The 22,641-nt window shown below is 39.7% G+C and overlaps 1 protein-coding gene and 1 pseudogene across 1 annotated transcript; one reads left to right on the top strand and one right to left on the bottom strand.

Moving 5' to 3' along the window:
* Window positions 1–9,472: 9,472 nt before the first annotated feature.
* Window positions 9,473–10,578, bottom strand: LOC125928819 (olfactory receptor 4C11-like). The gene has a single exon (XM_049639554.1). It carries the CDS (start codon window positions 10,505–10,507, stop codon window positions 9,473–9,475), a length of 1,035 nt encoding a protein of 344 aa, XP_049495511.1. The 5' UTR covers window positions 10,508–10,578.
* On the top strand, window positions 10,562–20,635 carry LOC125928823 (solute carrier family 25 member 43-like; annotated as a pseudogene).
* Window positions 20,636–22,641: the final 2,006 nt, after the last annotated feature.

The raw sequence follows: 22,641 nt of genomic DNA on the forward strand, positions 1-22,641 counted from the left end.
TACCGTGACACATCCTCATCACCCAGAGTCCAAAGTTTACCCCAAGGTTGACTCTTGGGTGTGGTACATTATGGTTTCAGTAAATATTGTAACATACATCCATCATCATAATATCATACAGAGTATTTTCACTGACCTAAAATAGGATCAGTTTAGAGTCTCAAAACATGGGACATAAATATTCCTTTCACACAGTGTCTAATACTCATTAAATTCTAAATAAATGTCTCACACCATTTTGTTGGAGAAAATAATACGTCGTGGAAGATAACTATGTGAGTTTTCTCTGTGAGCATTATTAGCTCAAACATAGTACAAAATCAGGCTGGTTACTCATAAACAGAAGTATTACAAATGGTCAATCCTACAATTCTTTAAGTGGACCCTCTATGTTTCTATACAGAAAGAAAGGACACAATTTCAGAAATTCCCTCTTCTCCTCACTCTATCCTCTCCCTCTTTTTACCTCCTAGCAACAACTTCAAAAGGAAAAGTGGGCATTCTAAAAATATGATGAATCTTAACTTATGATTAAAGGGTTACTGCGGTTTTCAAGTGCAAAGGCTGAAATACTCACCATGACTTTCAAAGTCCTCAAACGCTGTGCCATAGTCTTGCTTACCACCTTTCCTCCCAAGGCTTCTGCTCGTGTGTGTTCCAGCCATGCCTGACACTTGCTGTCCCTCATGAATATGTCCCGACCTTCTCATTCTCTACATTTTCAGTATTTCTTAGTGGCTAAGTAACCTTCTTCTGATAAACTTCCACCTTCCGCATTTACTTCCTGTGTCCAGAGTATCCTGTCCATCTCCTCGGCAGAGCCTTCCAGGTTTTCCCAAACAACTTTCTTGCTACTTGCCTTCCACTGCTAAAATGTGTGTGTGTGTGTGTGTGTGTGTGTGTGTGTTTGAATCATGCAACCCTTGATTATAGTCTTCTTTCCTTGTCTCTTTAAAATCTTCGTTCATTGGAATTTATATCTCATTAGGCAAATTCACATTGTTCTATTTTGTACATGTCCGACTAGGCTGGGAAGCAGCTTAGCAGAGAGCAGTCAAAAAGCAACCAGTACCAGAACTCAAACCTTTGTGCTCCATGGTAATCTCTCCCTCTCGAACACTCCACACCTCACCCACCACTGCCCTGAAAAGCATCAGACTCCATTCATTTGGGTGGAGCCGGATTAAGCCAGAAACCATGAATCAGTACAGAAGAAAAGCACTGCCATGCCCAGTATGTACCCTGACTCTCAAATTGAAGAGGGATTAAAAAAGAGAGCAGAATTTATATTTCTATTTATGTTTATATTTATATATATATATGTTCATATTTATTTATGTTCACATTTACCATTTAAGCCCACAGTGTAAGGTTGAGCAAAGAATTGTTATGGAAAATGAGTACTTGTCTCGGATTTCACGAGAGAGTTTGCTTCTCATTCCTCCACTCCATATATACCCCTTACCCCAACAGCAGAAAGAGAATATAATTCTTAGCTGTAAGCAGGTTTTTCAGGAGGTATGGACAGCCAACTTTAGTATCATTACTGGCAGAATAATGAGTAAACCACAGATCGAGGTATCAACAGTATTAATGCATAGAGACTGCGTATGGTTAGTATACAACCTATTCCTTTTCCAGAACTTAAGCCTTGTAAATAAGAAATCCACATGAATAGGGGTGCTTGGGTGGGTCAGTCAGTTATGTGTCAGATGCTTCATTTCAGCTCAGGTCATGATCTCACGGTTCATGGGATCAAGCCCCACATAGGGTTCTGCGCTGAAAGCCTGCCTGGGATTCTCTCTTTCTCTCTCTCTCTCTCTCTGTCTCTCTCTTCCTGCCTCTCAGTCACTCATTCTCCATTTCTCTCTCTCTCCTCTCTCTCTCTCTCAAGATAAATAAAAAAAAATTCAATGAAATAAATAAATTGAGGGTCAACTGCTTATTTAACCCATTAAAAGAAAAAGAAACCCATATGTAGCAGACACTATACTTATGCCCCCTCAAATATACCCCCCACTCTTTCAATAAGAACTTTTCCTGAGACTGTGCTGCCTCAAGCAGAAGCCAGTGAAAGCTGGGAGCCCTGACACATTCAGATCCTCTCATCACTAAGACAAATATGTTCCCAGAGCTTCAAGCTTCTCAGGAGACAGAATTAAATCATGGCAACTGCCCTAAAACCCAGTCCTGCATGGGAGGCAAGGAAAAGAACATAGTTTACTGGGTTTGAAAACTTACCTTATTGCTCGTAAAGGAGATGAGATCCAATAGAGAGCTCCTGTATTTGCTCTCGCAATTCAGATTTACTATGAAGATGAATCATGTGCAGTAAGTGTGCAACATGTGAACCGTACACCCAATAAATTTACTCAGCTTTCCAGTGCAGGGTCTGTGGGGAGAGGAGATACTCCACAGACAGCCAGTCTTTATTAAAAGGACTGAGTTAGAGCTGTAATATCAGCAGAAAATTTCTCACTTCTATTCTTAAAACTTACGAGAATAAAAAGGAAATATCCCCAATATTTGATGATAGAAAAGTCTCTTAAAGCAACTCTGTAACCCCAAAACAACTCCCCAGAAGAGCACGCGAATTAAACATTTCTTCCTCCTCCATCTAATATTTATAGAGATTTCATAGATGTTCACAAATGCCGAGCCTTTGGGGGGACAAGGATTCTAGCCTTCCACCCACCGCAAGGGATAATCTCAAACAATCCTTGACCACAGCAAACCTCAGTGCCAAGCATTCCTGAACAATGTCATCAATGGGAAGATTCTGTCCTCAGAGCCCTTCTCCCCCTCCAGTCTGTCCTAAGGGACACTTCTCATTTCAGTTACCAAGTGCTCCACTCCTGTCCCTGCCCTACAGAAAAAGCAAGCAGGTATAGATTCCTGAAAGTTCCCAAATGCTCTGCTCTTTAAGCCAAATCTTTTGTAACACCACACAAAACTCGGAGCCCATGTACAAGTTTAACCACATGTGATATGATTGAATTCTAGCTTCACTATTTGTGTCTCTGTCACTTTAAACATGTTTCTAAACTTCTCCCTGTTTCTTATTGTAGAAAATGTCACTCTTAGATATAATATAAATCTTAAAAATACTCATAAATTATAAAATTACAATGAAAACTACTCATTAAAATTTCTACACTTTCTAAATATTTTGAAGTCAGTAAGTTGTCAGGTAAAGAGACAAGGGAAAATATATGGAAATGAAGATGTTTTCAAGTAGTTTTTATTTTTAAATCATTTCAAGTTGTACTTAACAATGAAATGCACTTTTGTTATTGAGCAATTCTACACATTACTCAACGTTCATCACAAGTGTCACAGACTGGCTACCTGTGGAGTATCTTCGCTCCTCTTGATCTCCTTTACTATTTCACACAGCCACCCACCTCCCTTCAGCAACCAGCATTTTCTGTTCGGTATTTTAGAGTCTGGGTGTTTTGTTTTCTTTTTCCTTTCTTTGTTCATTTGTCTTATTTCTTAAATTCCACATATGAGTGAAATCATGTGCTATTTGACTTCCTCTGTCTGAGTTATTTAGCTTATGGACACTCTAAGTCCATCCATGTTGTTGAAAATGGTAAGATTTCATTCATTTTAATGCTATGACTGCATTGTACATACCAAATTATATTTTTTAATTTACATCCAAGGTAGTGAGCATATAGCTCACTAATAATTTCAGGAGTAGAATCCAGTGATTCATGTCCTACATCTGACACCCAGTGTTCATCCTAACAAGTGTCTTCCTCAAGGTCCTTTGCCCATTTATTCATCCACTCACACACAACCCACCCAGCACCCATCTGTATGTTCTCTATGTTTAATTTTAGTTTCTTTTCTTGTTCGTGAAGAGAGAAAGAGAAAAAATTGATACTTATTCCCATTTTTATGAAAAGATTTTTCTTCAGTTTTTCTACCGTATTTTTCACGTTTTTGTAAACTTTTAAATCTATTTCACTTTCCTCATTTCTTTTTATTCTATGTTATTGTATTCATTATTTTAAATTTTCAACTGTTTGCCTTTTTTTCACTTCTTTTATTTCCTTTTTTTCTCTATTCTATCAAACTTCTTTCAACAAACATCCAGAACACACCTGTGGCCAGCATCCTACATTTGATTTTTTTGTGTTGATTTTAATTTTTTAATTTATTTATTTATTTTATTTTATTAATTCTTTTTCTTCCTTCAAAATGATGAAATGAAGGAATTCACCCCAAAAGAAAGAAAAGGAAGAAATGGCAACCAGGGACTTAATCAACACTGTTACAAGCAAGATGACAGGACACAAATTTACAATCACGATAGTAAGAATACTACCCAAGGTAAAATAAAAAACAAAAAACATGAAGAATCTCTTTCTGTGGCAAAAAGGAAGTAAACTCCAGTAAGGTGAAAATAAGAATGCTATTACTGACATTCAATCTCGAATGGTGCTATGGTGGCAAGGATGGATGAAGCAGAGCAGCAAATTCATGATACAGAGGACAAAATTATAGAGAATAGTGAAGAAGAAAAAAAGAGGAAAACTAAGGCAAAGGAGCAGGATATAAGAATGAGAGAACTCAGTGACTCATTAAAAAGGAGTAACATCCAAATCATATGGGTCCCAGAAGACAAAGAGAGGGAAAAGGGGTAGAAGGGTCATGGGAACAAATAATAGTGGAAAAGTAGACCTCAAAATCCACGAAGCCCAGAAAACTCCCATTAGATGCAACAAAAACCAAGCATCAAAAAGGCATATCATAGTCAAGTTCACAAAATACTCAGGCAAGGAAAGAATCATGAAAGCAGCAAGGGAAAAGAAAAAAAAAAGTCCTTAAACTACAAGGGATAACAGAGCAGGTTCACAGCAGACCTATCCGCAGAAACTTGACAGGCAAGAAAAGAGTGGCAAGATATGTTCAACGTGTTGAATAAGAATGCAGCCAAGAATTCGTTATCCAGCAAAGTTGTCATTGAAAATAGGAGAGATAAAAAGTTTCCCAAACAAAACTGATGGAGTTGGTGAACACTAAACAAGGCCTGCAAGAAATTTTAAGGGGAACTCTCTGAGAGGAAAAAAGACGAAACAAAACAAAAAAGATCAAAGCAACAAAGACTAGAAAGGACCAGACAATACCACCAGAAACTCCAACTCCACACAACACAAAGGCAATAAGTTCATATCGTTCAGGACTCACTCTAAATGTCAATGGTCTAAATGCTGCAATCAAAGACATAGGGTAACAGAATGGATAAAAAAACAAGATCCATCTATATGCTGTTTAGAAGAGACTCATTTTAGGCTTAAGACAACTTCAGATTGAAAGTAAGAAGGTAGAGAACCATCTATCATGCTAATGGTTGCCAAAGGAAAGCTGGAGTAGCCAGTCTTATATCAGAAAATCCAGATTTTAAAATAAAGAGTGTAACAAGAGATGAAGAAGGGTATCAGATCAAAATTAAGGTGTCTATCTGCCAAGGATATTTAACAATTGTAAATATTTATGTCCCCAAGTTTTGATACCACAAATTTACAAATCAATTAATCACAAATATAAAGGAACTCATTGACAATAATATGGTAATAGTAGGGGACTTCAACACCCAAATGACAACAATGGACAGATCATCTGACTGGAACATCAACAAAGAAACAAAGGCTTTTAATGACATACTGGACTGGATGTACTTAACAGATATATTCAGACCAATCCATTCTAAAGCAGCACAATACATATTCTTCTCCAGTGCACGTGGAACATTCTCCAGAAAATATCGCATACTGGGACACAGATCAGCCCTGAATAAGTACAAAAAGATTGAGATCATACCTTGTGTATTTTCAGACCACAACACTGTGAAACTCGAAATCAACCACTAGAAAAAAAATGGAGACAGTATTATGAGCAATTATATGCCAATAAATTGGGCAATCTCGAAGAAATGGACAAATTCCTAGAGACATATAAACTACAAAAGCTGAAATAGGAAGAAATAGAAAATTTGAGCAGCCCCATACCAGTAAAGAAACTGAATCTGTAATCAAAAATCTCCCCAAAACCAGAGTCCAGGGCTGGATGGCTTTCCTGGGGAATTCTACCAAACACTGAAAGTAGAGTTAATGCCTATTCTTTTGAAGCTCTTCCAAAGTGTAGAAATGGATGGAAAAGTTCCAAACTCATTCTATGAGGCCAGCATTTACCTTGATTCCAAAACCAGACAAACACCCCACTAAAAAGGAGAACTACAGCCAATTTCCCTAACGAACATGGATGCAAAACCTCTCAACAAAATCCTACCCACCCTGAACTATACAATACACTAAAAGAACTATTCACCACGATCAAGTGGGATTTATACTTGGGATGCAAGGATGACTCAATTTCCACAAATCAATGTGATACATCACATTAGTAAGAAAAAGGAGAAGAACCACGTGAACCTGTCAATAGATATGGAGAAACCATTTGACAAAATTCAGCATCCTTTCTTGATAAAACCCCAGTCTGTAAATGGAAACTTTCTTTCTAAGTTTTCGATCTCTCTTTCTTGTTCAATCCTTGTGGGTTTTCTACTCTATCTCTTCCTCATCAACTGCTGTTAGGGGGAGTGCATTTCCTGTACTCTCGCCCTGTCTCTGTCCTCTGTCCACAAGCAAAAACAGCTCCCCACTATCCACAGCTTCTCTCTCCCCCAGTTCACCTCTCTGCACCATGGACCTGCTGAGTTCTGTGCCTCAAGTTGCAGATTGTTGTGTTAATCCTCAAATCTGTTTTCTAGTTGTGCAAGATGGTTTGGTGATGATCTAACTGTATTTCAGGGAAGAGACAGAGAAAAGAAAAAACTACCTGGCTTCTCCACCATCTTCGCCCCTCCAGTGCCGTCTACCATCACTTTCCAAATGAAAATAAATTCTCTTCAGGTCCAGTGGTCATACAAATTGTTTATAATGTAACCTTTCTTATGTAGCAGGGTGTTAAAACTGAAATGTTGAATAGACACAATGGATGTGAACTTGTGCCTAAATCATCTTATGCCTACTTCCAAACCAAGGAAATGATCAACAGAAGTATCCTACAACTAGATAAAGGATATAAACGTGGTCGGGTTATAAAGTGGCTGAGTAATTTGTGAAAACAGCTTTAGAGAATTCACTGTAGAGGTATGTCTGTCCCGCACCCCAGGGGTGTGTGTGCTGTGTGTGTGTGTGTGTGTGTGCATGTGCGTGTGTGATGGAGCCCTACTCTGAGAACCTAGCATGGGACCCTCCATATGGGTGCACTGAGCAGACTGAGGTAAGTAAAGTCAAGGAAGGAAGAGAGACGGGTTGGTATCAGATGAGGGTGACTGTTTGACATCAGCCTATGTTAGAAATGTTTCTTCATTAATAGAAGACTTTGGGAGCAGAGATGCCTGGATGTTTCCCACAAACTGCCACAGAGAAGCCAGAAAGCGATCTTTTAGGGACCAGCCCAAAAGAGTTCACTGGGAAGAGTACAGAATTTGGAAGTTAACCACTGGCTTTCTAAGGGTTAACAAGGGGTCATCAGTGATGACAAGAAATAGAAATCTTTCCACATCAAGGATGCTAAAATTAGAGAGCCTACAAAAAGCCCCCCAAATGAAGGCAAATAAAAAGCTTTCACCATTTGCCAGAAGCAGACACAGTGAGGCAGTTTGTTAAGGTACCAGGTCAAGTAAGATCTTTCAGTTCCCTGCAAGTTCTCCCACCCCTTCCAACTGAGACTTTATTTAACATCTAAGAGAATCTGGCATCTAAATGAACTAAGCATGACAAGAAAATTTCTGCAATTGTTCTAAATATAACCTTCACATGACCGGATTCAAATGCTTCAGAAATGAAGCTGCAAGACACAAAGTTAGGAAGATCGGGAGTGTTCACTTAGAACATAAAACATAATTGCCTCTTGTAAATATGGCACTGAGAGCTCTGACAAATGTCTGTATTCCTTGGGACTTAACTATTTATTCTGCCACCTCTTTCTATGTAGGAGTCTTGGGCATCTTTGATGTGACACGATAACATTTGGTCTTCAGTTGGTAGAAATGTTCTCATAATTGGGAAGGTCATTGGATTCTTTTGTCATTAGCTTATATCACTTAAAGTAATTCTTCTTGGTTCCAATTTGGTGGGAATTATAAGTTCAGATACTGAAACAGCATCACATGACGGTACTTAATTATGAGATTACGATGTGGTGGTGGCGGAGGTGGTGGTGGTTATGGTGGTAGGGTGTTTATTGCACATCTCAATTGTTTAACTTCAAAAATCAAACTATGTCTTCAAACATTCTCCTACAAAACCAGAAGACCAGAATTGAAAAGCACTAATGTGGACCTTCAATCCTGGCTTCTCCCGAGGAATATGAAATTTGAATTTTCAGACACCATTGGGAACCCTAAATAAATAAATAAATAAATAAAAAGTGTTTTCCCGATATGTAAATAAATGTAACAGCCAAGGACGTCAAGCCAATCTACGTCAATTTTATAGAGATACCCAGAAAGTGCATTTGTTTCCCTGCAAACGTTCAGATATCCAAAAAATTATTATTAATATAAAAAAGCAAAGCTTCTTCTATCCCACCTGGATACAGTTACCACTTTCCTTTCACCTTTGCTTTCTCTACACTGTACATTGCTTTCTAGCCGCCCTTCTACCCCTTAACCTTCTGCATATTCCTGCTGCCAAACCCCCTCACTGACCCTCATCTGTGACGATGAAAGAGAAGGACCCTGCCAAAAAGCAGTTCACTGGCTGATACCGCCCATCACTGCCAAGTGTAAAACTCTCCTTCTCCCACCATTCACTGAACACTGAGAGTGTTTTCCAGTGACAGTCCAGGTTTTCACTGAGATTTCCAGCCTTTCGTGGACTTTGTGGGTCCATCCATGTACCAGTGAGTCAGGCTCAGGCACACATTCCACCGCAAAATTTTCTCAGAACATATTCTCCAACTCCCAGGTTGTCAGACCACAACATTCATTTCTAAGTTCTGGTTCCATAGGGATTAGCTCTATATCCAAGTTCTTAAGGACTAGAATGAAATCTGTAAAGAATTGGTGTGTGCACACACATACACACACACACACAATCATTCTGTCAATAGTATATTTTTTTCTGAAGGCAAATTGTACAAGAAGAGAAATTATCATGTGAATATGGCCAGCTATCAAAAGAATTCAACTGAGAGCCAGCCCAGGATGTTCACAATGGTTATGGGTGTTAAGTAATCCTATTTTAATGCCATCCTCTCGGAATAAGGGATGTGTATTTATTCGTATTTATTCATAATAATTCAATTAAATATATAAAATATTAGTGAAATTAAAATTTCCTAATGGATTTTTCCCACAATGAGAATAATTCATTTTACCTGTCCATGAAGGAAAACCAAGCTGTCAAGGAAAAATACTTCAGAATCCCTGAATATCCTATATCCAAAGAAGTCATTCTTTGCTACACCATAATTTCTTCATGGCTTTTTTCACTTCCATATTCCTCAGTGTATAGATCAAAGGGTTCAGCAGGGGCGTCCCAATTGTATAAAACACAGCCACCATTTTGTCAATTGGAAATGTAGCTGGGGGGCGAGTGTATATGAATATGCATGGACCAAAAAATAAGACAACCACAATAAAGTGGGAGGTGCAGGTGGAAAGGGCTTTTCGCCTTCCTTCAGCACTGTGGTTTCGAAGAGAGTACAAGATGACAACATAGGAGGTAAGCAGGATTATGAAACTCACCGTGCATATGGTTCCACTGTTAGAAACAAGTAGCAAATTTGTCACATAAGTGTCCATGCAGGCAAGTTTCAACAAGGGCTGCAAGTCACAGAAATAGTGGTCAATCACATTGGGGCCACAGAAAGGCAATCTCAAAGTCAGGAAAATTTGTGCCAAAGAGTGGATACAAGATGCCACCCAGACTAGAATCACCAAAATGCTGCAGACGTGCCGGTTCATGATGGTTGTGTATCGCAAGGGCTTACAGATGGCTACATAGCGATCTAAAGCCATGAGGATGAGCACCAAGATTTCCATGCACCCAAAGAAATGGAATGTAAAGACCTGAATCATGCACTCATTGTAGGAAATGGTCTTCTTGTGAGAAAGGGCATCCACAATCAATCTGGGGGCTGTGGTTGTAGAGAAGCAAGTGTCAGCAAAAGACAGATAGAATAGGAAGAAGTACATGGGAGTCCCAAGGGTCCTGCTTGTTTTGATAGTCACTACAATGAGAAAGTTCCCCAACAGTGTCGCAAGGTAAAAGATCAAGAAGACCCCGAATACTGCCTTCTGCTTTACTGGATCCTGTGTCAGCCCAAGGAGAATGAATTCAGTCACACTGCTATTCATCGTAATACTACTGGCTGAAAGTAAGGTGCAGTGGAGGACAAGGGCTGAATCTGCAAAGAGAAGAAAAGAAGTGACAGCTTGGGAAGATCGGTGGGCTGAACTCTGAATGCCTTGCTTTTGCTCCATGTTATGTTACCTCTGACTGCCTTCAATCCTCTTTGACTCTTGGTAAATCCGCAGATGCCCAAGCCTCTCCCAGATCTATCTGTTGATTCAGAAGCTAACTGCCTTGGATCAACAAAGCCTTTGCATTTGGGGAGGTAAAATTAAATGTCCTTAAAAAATTCTGATTCCCACCAAGACTGAAAACTGCAGAACTTGAACTCTCCTTGAGCAAGTGACTTAACTGTCTCATAATTTAGCTTTCATGTGAAAAAGGGAGTGCAAATATTTGCCTTAGCTGATCCTGAGTTTCCTTAAGAATTAAAAGATTGTATATGCACACAGATACACATATAGGTGTTATCTATGTGCTTTGAAATCTAAAAAAACTCTATTCCACTATGATTAAGCACTCATATCATTGGAGAATCCCTCTGGAAGAAAATATTCTCTGTTCAGTTCACTCATTTAGGTCCCTGACCCCTTCATCTCTGATCCCATCTGTATCTTGGACTTTACAAAAGTCTGTTTTGACAATCTTTTGCTTACACACTCTCATGTTCAATGTCAGCTTCTCTGATGTCATTATAAAACAAATGTCAGGACAACTTTGTGGTTGGAATAATTGAGGAAACTGTTTACCCTCTTGACTGTGCTGTGGGACTAAACTCAGAATATTGAGCATCTCTGCCTATGAATTCAACATGCTATAAAATTCCTAATGATGCCTATAATCTAAATAGGCATCAGAGATGTTACTCAGAGATGTTCATTTTACCCTGAATTCACCAGCATGCTTCTAAAAATTTCATCTGAAAAGTATCCCATAATTCCAACATACTATGTTACGATTGTTCTATTTCAAGTATTTGTTCATAACATGTCGAGTTTTCACTGAAATCATCATATAATATCATTTTGTGTCCTGATTTTGACTTGGGATTATTATAACACTTCTTCCCATGTTATTATACTTATCATTAGTCTAACTGTTAATTTAATTATGTGACATTGTATAAAGCTTTTTAAGTGGCATCTCTTTGATCATTTGTCTTTTGAGATATTTATATCGCTTCCAATTTTGACTCACACAGATCACCACTTAATTTCCCAAGTATGATGCCGCTGTCCCAAATGCTAGGGATTATCATTGCTGTTGACAATTATTAAAAACGTTTTTCAATATTTTGTGCACATTTATTAACTATATTTTATTATGAAATAATTCATGATTGTCATTAATTATTCAAAGTACACAGAAGAATGAAAGAAAATTTAAAAGCTGTCTCCAAATTATTGTAACTATAATCCTACTCTTTGGAAATAACTATTGGTTTTCTTATATGTCTTTTAAGAAACATTCTCTAAGTATATTTACATTTGTGTTTATCTCCACATCTTTTTACTATATACACATGTGGTCAATATTTCAAGGTTCATGATTTTTCAGAAGAGCTCACCATACACATATGGTCAATATTTCAAGGTTCATGATTTTGCAGAAGATGCAAACAAACAAAAAAGGTTATTTTATGACATGATCTTATTCTCTCATTTGGTTAGTAGAAAAAAGTCACATTTTGTTATATACATACACATTTTTATCACCAGCCTCATGTTACATTTTTACTACGTTTTTTTACATGTTTACTACATTTTTTAATGAAAGTATTGCTGTTAGGAGAATTTTTTTATGTTTGTTCAGTTCATATTTTGCAATGTTGATATTTTATCTGGGATGGCTATTCATCAAGAAAATAACTACATTTCTTGGTCAAGAACACAGTGGCTCCAGTCAGATGTCTTGGGTTCAAATCCCAGCTCCACTTTTTACTAGCTGGGGAAAGATACTTTAACATAACATAAAATACTCACTTCTTAATGATTTTTGAGTTTTAAGATACATGTAGATGAAATCATTCATTATGTAAGGGACTATGCGGTTGGTATTAGAAGAATAGAAACCATCTGCAGAGAGAAGTATAAAAATTCCTAAGAGACAGACGGATCAGTGAAAAACTCCAGGTTATGTTAAGGGATGAACTACAGCTTTAACTGAAGAAAGTCAGATTCTGAACCAGGTTCCCTGAGATGCAAACATCCTAAAGCAGAGCAGAGAGGTAGGTTAGCACAGTGACAGAGCATCGAAGCTGAAGCTGAACCGCCTGGATTCATACCCCAACTGCTGCACAGTATGGTGCCATATTTCACAAGTCCCGATATATCTCTGGGCTTCATTTTCTTCACCTGTAAATGGGAGGAGTAAAATAATCTACCTTTTAGAGTTTCTATGAAAGCTAAATAATTAAATATGTACAATGCATAAGAGATGCAGATAGGCAGTACATGCTTTTGGAATGGTCGTTTCATTAAGATTATTAGTATCAATATTGTATTACGATTATTAATATTATCAAGATATTAACCTACCTGTTCATTTACCCCTAATACAGCTGCACAACTGTTTTCACACTAATTGCCTGTGGGGGATAAGCTTAGGAATCCTCTGGGCTTACACCGATGGGTTAACAAGGCATAGAGAATTACAGTCATAAAACAATCACACCCGAGTTTGAGTTAGCCAGATTGACACCCCAAATATAGGGGGTTGCAAAGGCACCCCGAGTATAAGGAGGCAAAAAGGCGCCAAGAAGGAATAAGGAGGTGTAAAGGCACCCCAAAATAGACACCAGTGCAGAACCCCCAGCATAGAGAGGGATTGGCAAAGGCCTAAAATAGGAACAGGTGCAAAGGTGCCCAACACATAGGTATATGAAATAAACAAGATTAGATGTTCAGGTTGAAAGCATTCCCAATTTAGCACTACATCAGAAAAGCTGCTTTTGCAGGAGGATAGGGCCAAATTAGGTAAATTGGTGAATTGGACTGTGGACTGCTGCACTGCAGGCAAAGCAGCCCAGAGCAGAGAGGGTTAACAAAAGAAAAGGTGCCTTGTTAACTCTGAGGTTATTACCCTTACCTGCCTCATCCCCTAGGCTAGCTAAGGTAAACAAAGGTTCTGCCTCATATCCACTGTAAACAACCTTCCTCCCGATTGCCCTGCACCCAGCTTTTGTTTTGTATTAACCCAAACCCCTAACCCCAAATACCTTCAGGACCCCCTTTCCCTCACAACCGCAAGTTAATGTTGACAAATTCATTCTCTCTTTGTGCACATCCATCACCTTCTGATCCTAATAAAAACAGGGCAAGGACACTTATTCAGGGCTCTTGTCTTTCCCAGAAATTAGCATCTCTCATTTTTCATCCTGTGTCCCACTCTCTTGCCAGACAAAAGAGAATTTTACAGCCAGCGCCTATGACAATTTCCTTCCTCGAAAGACTGAAATTACCTCGGCACTGTGGTTTCTGCTAATTTGCTCATGGTGATCAGAAGCTGGGAATGGCAACTCCAAATATCCTTAATAAATACTAAAAAACAAATACAAAGTCCAAACAGCTTCCCTAAATGTGACCCATGATGAAATGAGAGTAGAAATAAAACATACCCTTGGTTGTAAAGAGTTTGTGATCCAAAGATACAAAAATCAGAGGGGTGAGAGCATTTGACATGAAAGAAACCAACCAACGTTTTAATGGGGATGATGGGACAAATAGAGAAGGTCAATATGAAACTGCTGGTTTACACGGATTCTAGTGTCATAGTAGAAAAACTTGGAAATGTAAGGTTTCCTCTCTGCCAAAGGCCATGGAAGCCACGTTATGAAATCTGAACATATTTTTGCAGTCAAGTATGAGATTTGGAGATATACAAGATATGAGAGCTGATTTTATTAAGATTTATTCAGCACAGAAGAACAGAATCATTCAGCTGTTTATCAAAATTTAATCATCTGGTTTTTCTAAATTTAGCCCAGTTGGATTTGGGCTTATCTGGAATGAGGTGCCTGCTCCCTTCAAGATGTCAGGGTTGCCCTGAAGACATCCATCTTTGAATCCCCTGCATTAGAAACTCAATGGAGAACATACAGGTGGATCTACTGTGGCTCCAACAGAACGAAGTCTGGCCCAGCAGGCATCCCGAGTATGATTCAGTGGTGCCTCCAGACCTGTCCCTTCCCCTGTCAGAGGAGGAGCAGATGGGCTCCCTCTCAGCTGTCTCTGTGGGGAGTGGGGAGGAGGCAGCAAAATCACACGCCTCCTCTCAGCTTTAATAAGATCTTTTGGTCGTTGTTGCTTTTTAGTTTGTTCGCGTTGCTAAGACTTAATTTTTTTAGAGCAGTGCTACATTCACAGCAACACCAAGACACGGGTACAGAGATTCCCCATATGGTCCCTAGCCGCCACCCAAATATCACCCCTGCCATTACCAACATTGCCCGCCAGAACAGTACATTTCCCAGAACTGATGAGCCTACCGTGACACATCCTCATCACTCAGAGTCCAAAGTTTACCCCAAGGGTCACTCTTGGGTGTGGTACATTCTATGGTTTCAGTACATATTAGTAACAGACATCCATCATCATAATATCATGCAGAGTATTTTCACTGATCTAAAAACAGGATCAGTTTAGATTCTCAAAACATGGGACATAAATATTCCTTTCACACAGTGTCTAATACTCATTAAATTCTAAATAAAATGTCTCACACCATTTTGTTGGAGAAAATAACACATCGCGGGAGATAACTATGTGAGTTTTCACTGTGAGCATTATTAGCTCAAACATAGTACAAAATCAGGCTGGTTACTCATAAACAGCAGTATTACAAATGGTCAATCCTACAGTTCTTTAAGTGGACCCTCTGTTTCTATACAGAAAGAAAGGACACAATTTCAGAAGTTCCCTCTTCTCCTTGCTCTCTATCCTCTCCCTTCTTTTACCTCGTAGCTACAACTTCAAAAGGAAAAGTTGACATTCTAAAACTATGATGAATCTTAAGATTAAAGTGTTACTGTGGTTTTCAAGTGCAAAGGCTGAAATACTCACCATGACTTTCAAAGTCCTCAAACGCTGTGCCATAGTCTTGCTTACCACCTTTCCTCCCAGGGCTTCTGCTCATGTGTGTTCCAGCCATGCCTGACACTTGCTGTCCCTCATGAATATGTCCCGACCGTCTCATTTCCTAAACTTTAAGTACTTCTTAGTGGTTACATGACCTTCCTCTGATACAACTGCCACCTTCCATTTCTTCCTGGATCCAGAGTACCCTGTCCATCTCCTCAGCACAGCCTTCCAGGTTTTCCCAAATGACTTTCTTGCTAATGGTCTTCAACTGTTAAAATGTGTGTGTGTGTGTGTCTGTGTGTGTGTTGTGTGTCTGTGTGTGTGTGTTTTGAATCATGCAACCCTTGATTATACCCCTCTTTCCTTCTCTCTTTAAAATCTTTGTTCATTGGAATTTATATCTCATTAGGCAAATTCACATTGTTCTATTTTGTGCATGTCCGACTAGGCTGGGAAGCAGCTTAGCAGAGAGCAGTCAAAAAGCAACCAGTACCAGAACTCAAGCCTTTGTGCTCCATGGTCATCTCTCCCTCTCAAACACTCCACACCTCACCCACCACTGCCCTGCAAAGCATCAGACTCCATTCATTTGGGTGGAGCTGGCATAAAGCCAGAAACCATGAACCAGTAGAGAAGAAAAGCACTGCCATGCCCAGTATGTACCCTGACTCTCAAATGGATTAAAATTTAAGAGGGATTAAAAAAGAGAGCAGAATTTATATTTATGTTTCTGTTTATTTATATTTATTTATGTTCACATTTATCATTTAAGCCCACAGTGTAAGGTTGAGCAAAGAATCCAAAGAATCTTATTAGGGATAAAGAGTACTTGTCTCGGATTTCACGAGAGAGTTTGCTTCTCATTCCTCCACTCCATATATACCCCTTACCCCAACAGCAGAAAGAGAATATTTCTTAGCTGTGAGCAGGGGTGACAGTGGGTCTGGATAGACCACTTTAGTATCACGACTGGCAGAACATTCAGTGCATCATGGAATCGTGGTATCGAATGTAACAATGCATACAGACTGCATATGGTCAGTGTACAACCTGGTCCTTTTCCTGATCTTAAACCTTGTAAATAAGAAATCCATCTGGGGGCTCCTGGGTGGCTCAGTTTGTTAAGCATGGACTTTGGCTCAGGTCATGATCTCGCGGTTTGTGAGTTCGAGCCCCGCGTCGGGCTCTGTGCTGACAGCTCAGAGTCTGGAGCCTGCTTCAGATTCTGTGTCTCCCTCTCTCTCTGCCCTTCCCCTGCTCGCACTCTGTCACACTCTCTCAAAAATAGATAAAACATTTAAAAAAATGTAAACAACAAAAAAAGAAATTCACCTGTATAGGGGCCCCTGGGTGACTCAGTCAGTTATGTGTCAGACCCTTCATTTCAGCTCAGGCCATGACCTCCCGGTTCATGGGACAAGGCCCACATTGGGTTCTGGGCTGACAGCCTGCCTGGGATTCTCTCTCTCTCTCCCTCCCTCACTCATTCTCTTTCTCTATCTCTCCTCTCTCTTTCTCTTGTAAAATAAATAACCATTTAAACTGAATAAAAGAAAATTGAGGATCAGCTGCTTATTTAATCCATTAAAAGAAAAAGAAACCCATATGTAGAGGACACTATACCTCTGCCCCCTCAAATATATCCCCCACCCTTTCGATAAGAATTTTTCCTGAGACTGTGCTGCCTCAAGCAGAGGCCAGTGAAAGCTGGGAGCCCTGATACATTCAGATCCTCTCATCACAGAGATAAATATGTTCCTTGAGCTTCAAGCTTCTCAGGAGACAGAACTAAATCATGGCAACTGCCCTAAAACCCAGTCCTGCATGGGAGGCAAGGAAAAGAACATAGTTTACTTGGGTTTGAAAACTTACCTTATTGCTCATAAAGGAGATGAGATCCAATAGAGAGCTCCTAGATTTGCTCTCGCAATTCGGATTTACTTTGAAGATGAATCATGTGCAGTAAGTGTGCAACATGTGAACCGTACATCCAATAGATTTACTCAGCTTTCCAGTGCAGGGTCTGTGGGGAGAGGAGATACTCCACGGATAGCCAGTCTTTCCTAGAAAGCCTGAGTTAGAGCTGTAATATCAGCAGAAAATTTCTCACTTCTATTCTTAGAACTTTCAAGAATAAAAAGGAAACATCCCCACTATTCTATGATAGGAACATCTCTAAAAGCAGCTCTGTAACCCAAAAAAAACCCCTGGAAGAGCACATGAGTTAACATTTCTTCCTCCTCCATCAGATATTTATAGAGATTTCATAGACGTTCACAAATGCTGAGCCTTTGGAGGGACAAGGACTCTGCCCTTCCCACCTCAAAGGATAAGCACAATTAATCCTGATCACACAAACCATGGTGCCAGGATTCATGAACAAGGCTGTCAGTGGGCAGATTCTGTCCTCAGAGCCCTTCTCCCCCTCCAGTCTGTCCTAAGGGACACGTCTCACTTCAGTTACCAAGTGCTCCACACCTGTCTCTGCCCTAAGGAAAAAGTAAGCAGGTAGAGATCACTGAAAGTTCCCAAATGCTCTGCTCTTTAAGCCAAATGTTTTCTAACCCCACGCAAAACTCAGAGCCCATGTAGAGTTTGAACCACATGTGATATAATTGAATTCTAGCTTCACTATTTGTGTCTCTGTCACTTTAAGCAAGTTTCTAAACTTCTCCCTCTTTCTTATTCTAGAAAAAGTCACCCTTAGATATAATACAATAAATCTTAATGAGACTCATAAAATATCAAATTACAATGAAAACTACTCATTAAAATTTCTACAATTTCTAAATATTTTGAAGTCAGTTGACTCAGTAGGTAAAGAGAGAAGAGAAAGAATATGGAAATGAAGACATTTTTTTAATATTTTTTTTTATTTTTAAGTCAACTCAAGTTATACTTAACAATGAAATGCACTTTTGTTATTGAGCAATTCTACACATTACTCAGTGCTCATCACAAGTGTCACAGACTGGCTACCTCTGGAGTATCTTCTCTCCTCTTGATCTCCTTTACTATTTCACCCAGCTGCCTACCTCCCTTCAGCAACCAGCATTTTATTCTCTGTATTTTAGAGTCTGGGTGTTTTTTCTTTTTCCTTTGTTCATTTGCATTGTTTCTTAAATTCCACTTATGAGTGAAGTCATAAGATATTTGTCTTCTCTGACTAATTTACCTCAGCAGAATGCTGTAGTTCCATCCACATTGATGCAAATGGCAAGATTTCATTCTTTTTGATTGCCAAGTAATACTCCAGTGTGTGTGTGTGTGTGTGTGTGTGTGTGTTGATATTTATACCACACCCTCTTTATCCATTCATCCATCGATGGACATTTGGGCTCTTTCCATACTTTGGCTATTGTTGATAGTGCTGCTATAAACATGGGGGTGCATGTGTTCCTTCGAAACAGCACGCCTGTATCCCGTGGATAAATCCCTAGTAGTGCAATTGCTGGCTCATAGGGTAGTTCTATTGTTAAATTTTTGAGGAACCTCCATACTGTTTCTATTACATTCAAAGGATTCTACAATGGGTGTGGTATGTATTCCTGAACAAACAGACAAAACTCCGGGCCTTCTTGGATCTTACATTCTGCTGGGGACAGACAAGAAACAATATAATAATGTCAGTCAAATAGTATGTTAAGAGATGATAAATGCCATTGAAAAAGAAAGCCAAGTAAGAACAGGAGATACGGCATGCTAATGGAAATACAGTAGTAAATACAGCATAAGAGAGGACTCACTGAGGAGAGATTAGAATAAGACCATAAGCAGATGAAGCTATTAGGCAAACACCCATGTGTTAAGCAGAGAAAACAGCTGAAGCAAATAACACAAAGAGAAAGCCTGCCTGGTGTGGTCAATAAATTGCAAGGAGGCGATTGTGGCTGGAGCTGAGCAAGTGTGAAGTACCAGAAGAAGCCAAAAGAGCCACAGAATGTCAAACCATTGTAAGGGTTTGGTCTTTTTCTCTGAGCAAAATGGGGTCACTGCAGGGTTTTGATGAAAATAGATTTAACAGATTGAGAGTAGAAGTAGGGAGAATTCTAAGTTCATGACTATGATCTGAGAGATGATGGCAGCCCAGACCAGGATGGAAGGAGACTTGATGGGAAAATAGATCATATGCTGCATCTATTTTGAAGGCAAATGAATGTTTTTCTAATAGGTTATGTGTGAACTGTGATGTTATCAATTTTTTTTTTTTACTTCCATGTTTTTGGTCTGGGAAACTGGAAGGATGGAATTTTCTGGGGAAGGCCACAGGTCAATTATGTTTGATTGCAAGAACAATCGATTCTTCTCGAATCTAACATTTGCAAATTGATCGCCACTGGGGGCACTGGGCCTGGCGGTTGGGGGTGGAAGGATCAGGGGTCTTCCCACAACCCCGGGGATTCCAGCACATGGAAGGGAAACACGAAGGCATGCCTGCACTTCTTCCCCTGCAGAACTGTACCTGCTACTACTGAAATTTGTAGTGCTGTTCATGGATGACCTGGGCCATAATCCCAGTGGAGCTCCATCATGGCTGGAAGTCTAGCAGACATGGTTTTCACCATTGTAAAAAATACAGACCTCATCAAAACCAGGCTGTTGTGCAGAATGTGCTGAAACCATCTCACAGGGGGATCCTCTGTATTTTTCTACTGTTTCTGAAGAGGAAGTGTTCCTGACCCTTTATCGGGGGGGTTTCCCTTACTGTTTCTCTACTGTCACCCTTCTAGTTTTTGTGAACCTAGAGAAAATCTAGACTGGGCCCCGAGATCGATTCTCTCTCCCCCGCAACTTTGCCAGTGTCTGCCTGGCTACTGCGGTGGCCCAGATCCTCTCCCTTCTACACGGTGAAGAAAAAGATGAAGGCTCAGAGCTCCTACCTCCCCCATTGTGGAGGAGTAGATGTCCATTTCTCAGGAGCAGTGGACAGGGAAATCCCCAGGGGAACTAGGGCTCTGGAATGGATTGACAGTCAACCTACTGAAGATTGTGCCACATTTTGGAGTTATGTTTGGCACCTTTGAGTTCTCGGAGCAGAATCTGTCTTTACCAAAATTGTTACGTTGTGTCTCTGAGCTATAGACTCCAGGGCTGGATCAGAGTTTGAGGCCCCAGGAATTACGGGAATTAAAAACATTCTTCAAAACTAGACAAGTGAAGTCTAAAGAACGAACACTTTAAAGTCGAATAGAAGTGCACCGACGGAAGGCATGCTGCAGTCACAGGCAGATGTGGCTTCATACTGTGCACACACGGAGTGACGAGAGGGTACTCTTGTCTGCTGCTCTTGGAAATGAGAAGGTTCAGCCATATACCGCCTCTGAGCTCCAAACTGATGTCCCTGGGAACACCTGTGCCACAGGAAGGCTGCCCAACACGACTGTCTCATGATGGCACTTCACTAGATTCGATACACGACGCCAAAGAAACGTCACTGTCACGACACCTCAAAACAACATGTAACTGAGGTGGCTGAGCAGATGCCATGTCGGGTCACAGTTTGCACTAAACTCCATCCGTCCAGTTTCACTCAATGGGACCCAAGACTTCTCAGTACAATCATTCTGGAACTCATAACCTTTGCTGACTGCTGAATACACACACCGCAGCATAAATTACGCCTTAATCATAAACTAAGTGAAAACATTTAACATTTTTCACCATGAGGGTGCCTGGGTAGCTCAGTCAGTTAAGCTTCTGACTCTGAATTTTGGTTCACATCATGATATCATAGTTTGGGTGGTGGGATCAAACCCCACGAGGAGCCGACAGTGTGGAGCCTGCTTGGGATTCTCACGCTCTCTGCCCTTCCCCTCCTTGTGTTTCTCTCTCTCTCTCTCTCTCTCTCTCTCAAAATAAATAAATAAATATTTTTAAATGTTATCACTATCATAGAACCATGCTTTTTTATTTAAATTTGAAGCAGCCCAAGCTTAGGTATTTCAAGAATCTTGTGTTTCAGGAGGCAGTTTTCATCATGACTGCTTAATTACGACCGAAAAGACCCTCTTCCAGGTAAAGTCATATACAGATTGAGTGGCCTGAATTCTCTGTCTTTTAAACCTGATTGGCAAACCTACCCTGAAAATAAATTATTTAAGTCAAATTATTCTCGCAAATTGTCTTAGATGCCTAGAAAGGATCAAATAGAACATTTGGCATATATCAAAAAAAAAATGTAACTGAACAAAATACTTCAGGCTAATCATCTCTACTAGAGTTTTTTAAAAATCAGATTTCAGGTTGTTACAGCTGAGGACTCTCAGTCAAGTTTATGCAACTGTACTTTCCAATAGTGCCTATTTAAAAAATTTTTTTTAACCTTTATTTATTTTTGAGAGAGAGACAGAGTGTGAGCAGGGGCAGAGCAGAGAGAGAGGGAGACACAGAATCTGAAGCAGGCTCCAGGTTCTGTCTGCACTGTCAGCACAGAGCCCAATGCGGGGCTCGAAGTCATGAACTGCGAGACCATGACCTGAGCTGAAGTTAGACGCTCAACTGACCGAGCCACCCAGATGCCTGCAATAGTGCCTATTTATGCGTTTTAAAAATCTAATATTAAGATGTTAATTTATACACAGACAGGCTTTTGTGTATAAATATGTTAAAAGCATTTTCCCTATTAAATTATTTTCAAAAGGGAGACAAACCAGTCATTAAATATGAAGATACCTATTAGATATATAAAGGAAAGTATCAAGCAAGTAGTCAAGTATACAAGTCTGGCATTCAAGACGGAGGTCTGGGGTGGAAATATAAATGTGTGACTCATCAGCATAGAGATGGTATTTAAAGCCCCAAGAACCCTTGATTCTATTTTCGTTTTAATATAACTTATGAAATGAATTTTTTCTGCTGAGCTTTAGTGACCTAAAGACATGCATTTTCAGAGAAAGCTCAGCTAATCAGAATTGACAGAAAAGAAAGAAAAAAAGAACCTTCCTGATCATCAGTGGCTCCACACTTTCCCAGAGGAGGTTCCTAAAACTCAAAGTGAAATGCTTTCTCTCCTTCATAATCTCAACTCCATTACTACTCTTTTCTCCTCTCCTCTCTTCCCTTCTGTTTCTATAGCAATACTAAACTGTAGCAATTCATAGCAAAGCTAAATTTGTGGCAAAGCAGGCAAGGAAAGTAGCTTGTTGATGCCTTTTTTTTTTTTTTTTTTTTTTTTTTTTTTTTTTTTT

Source organism: Panthera uncia, chromosome D1 (genome assembly GCF_023721935.1).
Source record: "Panthera uncia isolate 11264 chromosome D1, Puncia_PCG_1.0, whole genome shotgun sequence".
NCBI lineage: Eukaryota > Metazoa > Chordata > Mammalia > Carnivora > Felidae > Panthera > Panthera uncia.

Excerpts from the sequence above, each read along its gene's own strand:
- LOC125928819 (XM_049639554.1), bottom strand. The coding sequence starts at position 10,507 with ATGGAGCAAAAGCAAGGCATTCAGAGTTCAGCCCACCGATCTTCCCAA.